The sequence below is a fragment of the Saccostrea cucullata genome, unplaced genomic scaffold (assembly GCF_032062105.1).
Source record: "Saccostrea cucullata isolate Sc308-1 unplaced genomic scaffold, CSIRO_AGI_Scuc_v1 ctg12189, whole genome shotgun sequence".
Lineage (NCBI taxonomy): Eukaryota > Metazoa > Mollusca > Bivalvia > Ostreida > Ostreidae > Saccostrea > Saccostrea cuccullata.
In genome coordinates, this window is record NW_026931172.1 from 19,439 (window position 1) to 21,370 (window position 1,932).

Below are 1,932 nucleotides of genomic sequence, written 5' to 3' on the forward strand. Positions count from 1 at the left end.
TTTGCTGTTAAAATGTGACATTATTCAAAATTTGTGTGTAATTTAAACCTTTATGATTAATTGCACTAAAAAAGTTTAAAATTGCCTCAGAAAAAAATACATATGTACAATCAAATATATACATGACTGTATTATTACTAGTATTCAAGTAAGCAGTATTATGCCGTTTTGGATTCGCCCACATAAGGGAATGGGGGAAAGGGGCGAAAAAAATGGAGGAGAAATTTCGCAGTAAACAGTATATCTCTTGCAAATTAAAGTTTAAGAAATATCTGCGAGATAATCTTGTCGTTCTATATATCTGTATGCATACAGTATGTTGTTGTTGACTGATCCCATCCAAACAAGATGATTTTTCTCGTCATAGCCCATACCCAATGGATCAACCATCCCATCTTGTTTTGTTGGTAAAATTGATAGAATTGACAGGAGATGGCCGTCCTTGTCAATCATGTGTATTGTTTGGTCCAATCGACTACAGATCAGGATATTTAAGAATGTATCTACACAGGTTCCATGTGGCATAAAGAATCCTAATGCTGATCCTTTTGGTGGTCCTCTGTAAGTGAAACGATACTTTCCATTATGGTAAGTGACCACCAAGCCACTCCATGCATCAGAAACAATAACATCACCATTACGGTTCTCTATGATATAGATAGGTTCACTATATAATTGCTGGTCTGAGCTGTCATACTGGATGGTTTGTACTGGTTGTACTTTGTCATTAAACCGAATGACTTTCACCTCTGAATTAATGGTAAGGTTTCTTGTATCATATCTCATCATGACCAGCAAATCTTCAGTAGAGGAAGAATGACAGATACACCATGGTTCCCATAGTTCAATTCTCTGAATCAGCGTCGATTTTGTAGTATTATCTGCACTTAGTTTGTTAATGTTCCAGTCTTTGTCCACATAAATCAACTCTCCAACATTGTTAACAGTATGTACTCCATAATATTTATTAACATCATAGAAATGATGTAGAATATTTCCTTTAGAATTGGTCAAAATAAGACTGCGTCTATCACTAACCCAAATTTTATCTGGTGTCACAAAAGAAATGTGAACACCATGAATTAAGTCAGTCACAGCAACAAACTTCTTTAACAAACCTTTTTGCACAAGTTTCAACATTTGTTCTTTTTTTACTTTTCTTTTTCCTGCCTCTGTGATTTTGACTTCATCTAAAATGTCATTCATGTCTCTTATACTGATTTCATTCAAAAACCTAAACATTATGTTAATAGGAAATTCTATTGCCTTGGGGACAGGTGTTTTCTTTATGAGCAACAGAAACTTTACAGGTTTGTTTGCCAATTCCGTGTAACTTTGCACATACTCCTTCATTTTTTGATGCTTCAATATACAAGTAGTATAAGTATTATAAGTATTTGGTTTATCATTTAGTGTCTTCCTATGCCTATCGATTAGTTTTTTCAAGTTTTCAGCTTTAGCCGTTAGCTTTTGATGAATACTGGAGAATTGTGCTTTCAAAATTTTTACATCTTTTTTCACGTCAGATTTGAGACCCGCTAGGATCGCACGACTGTGTGGCAGACTCTCACCTCTAATTTGAATAATTCTTTCCTTGTGTTCCTCTCTTTGAATCGTGCAGGCTAATTTGATATCCAGAATTTCATGTTCTTGATGTTTATCATTTTTATCACAGATGAGACATTCACAGGATTTGCACCAGCTTTTATATTTGCAGTCTGGGTGTATATCACATAACTCTGGTGTTATAAAGTCTCCATGCTTTAAACGGTAAATAACAACATCATGGTCTTTGGTATCGAGGTACACAACGTGTTCCTGCTTACAGGGCATACAGAAATTTTGTTCACATGGTCTGCAGTAGAATTCCACATCCCTCTGACACTGACAGCATTGAAGTACTTTGATTTGTGTTGTGGTATCCTTATTCAT

General features: G+C 35.1%; 1 protein-coding gene across 1 annotated transcript; it reads right to left on the reverse strand.

The window, feature by feature from the left end:
- Positions 1-261: 261 nt before the first annotated feature.
- LOC134231670 (uncharacterized) lies at positions 262-1,932 on the reverse strand. The gene has a single exon (XM_062713650.1). The coding sequence runs from the start codon at positions 1,930-1,932 to the stop codon at positions 262-264; it is 1,671 nt and encodes a 556-aa protein (XP_062569634.1).

Bases quoted from the DNA above. Each gene is read 5' to 3' on its own strand.
- LOC134231670 (XM_062713650.1), bottom strand. From the start codon at position 1,932: ATGAATAAGGATACCACAACACAAATCAAAGTACTTCAATGCTGTCAG.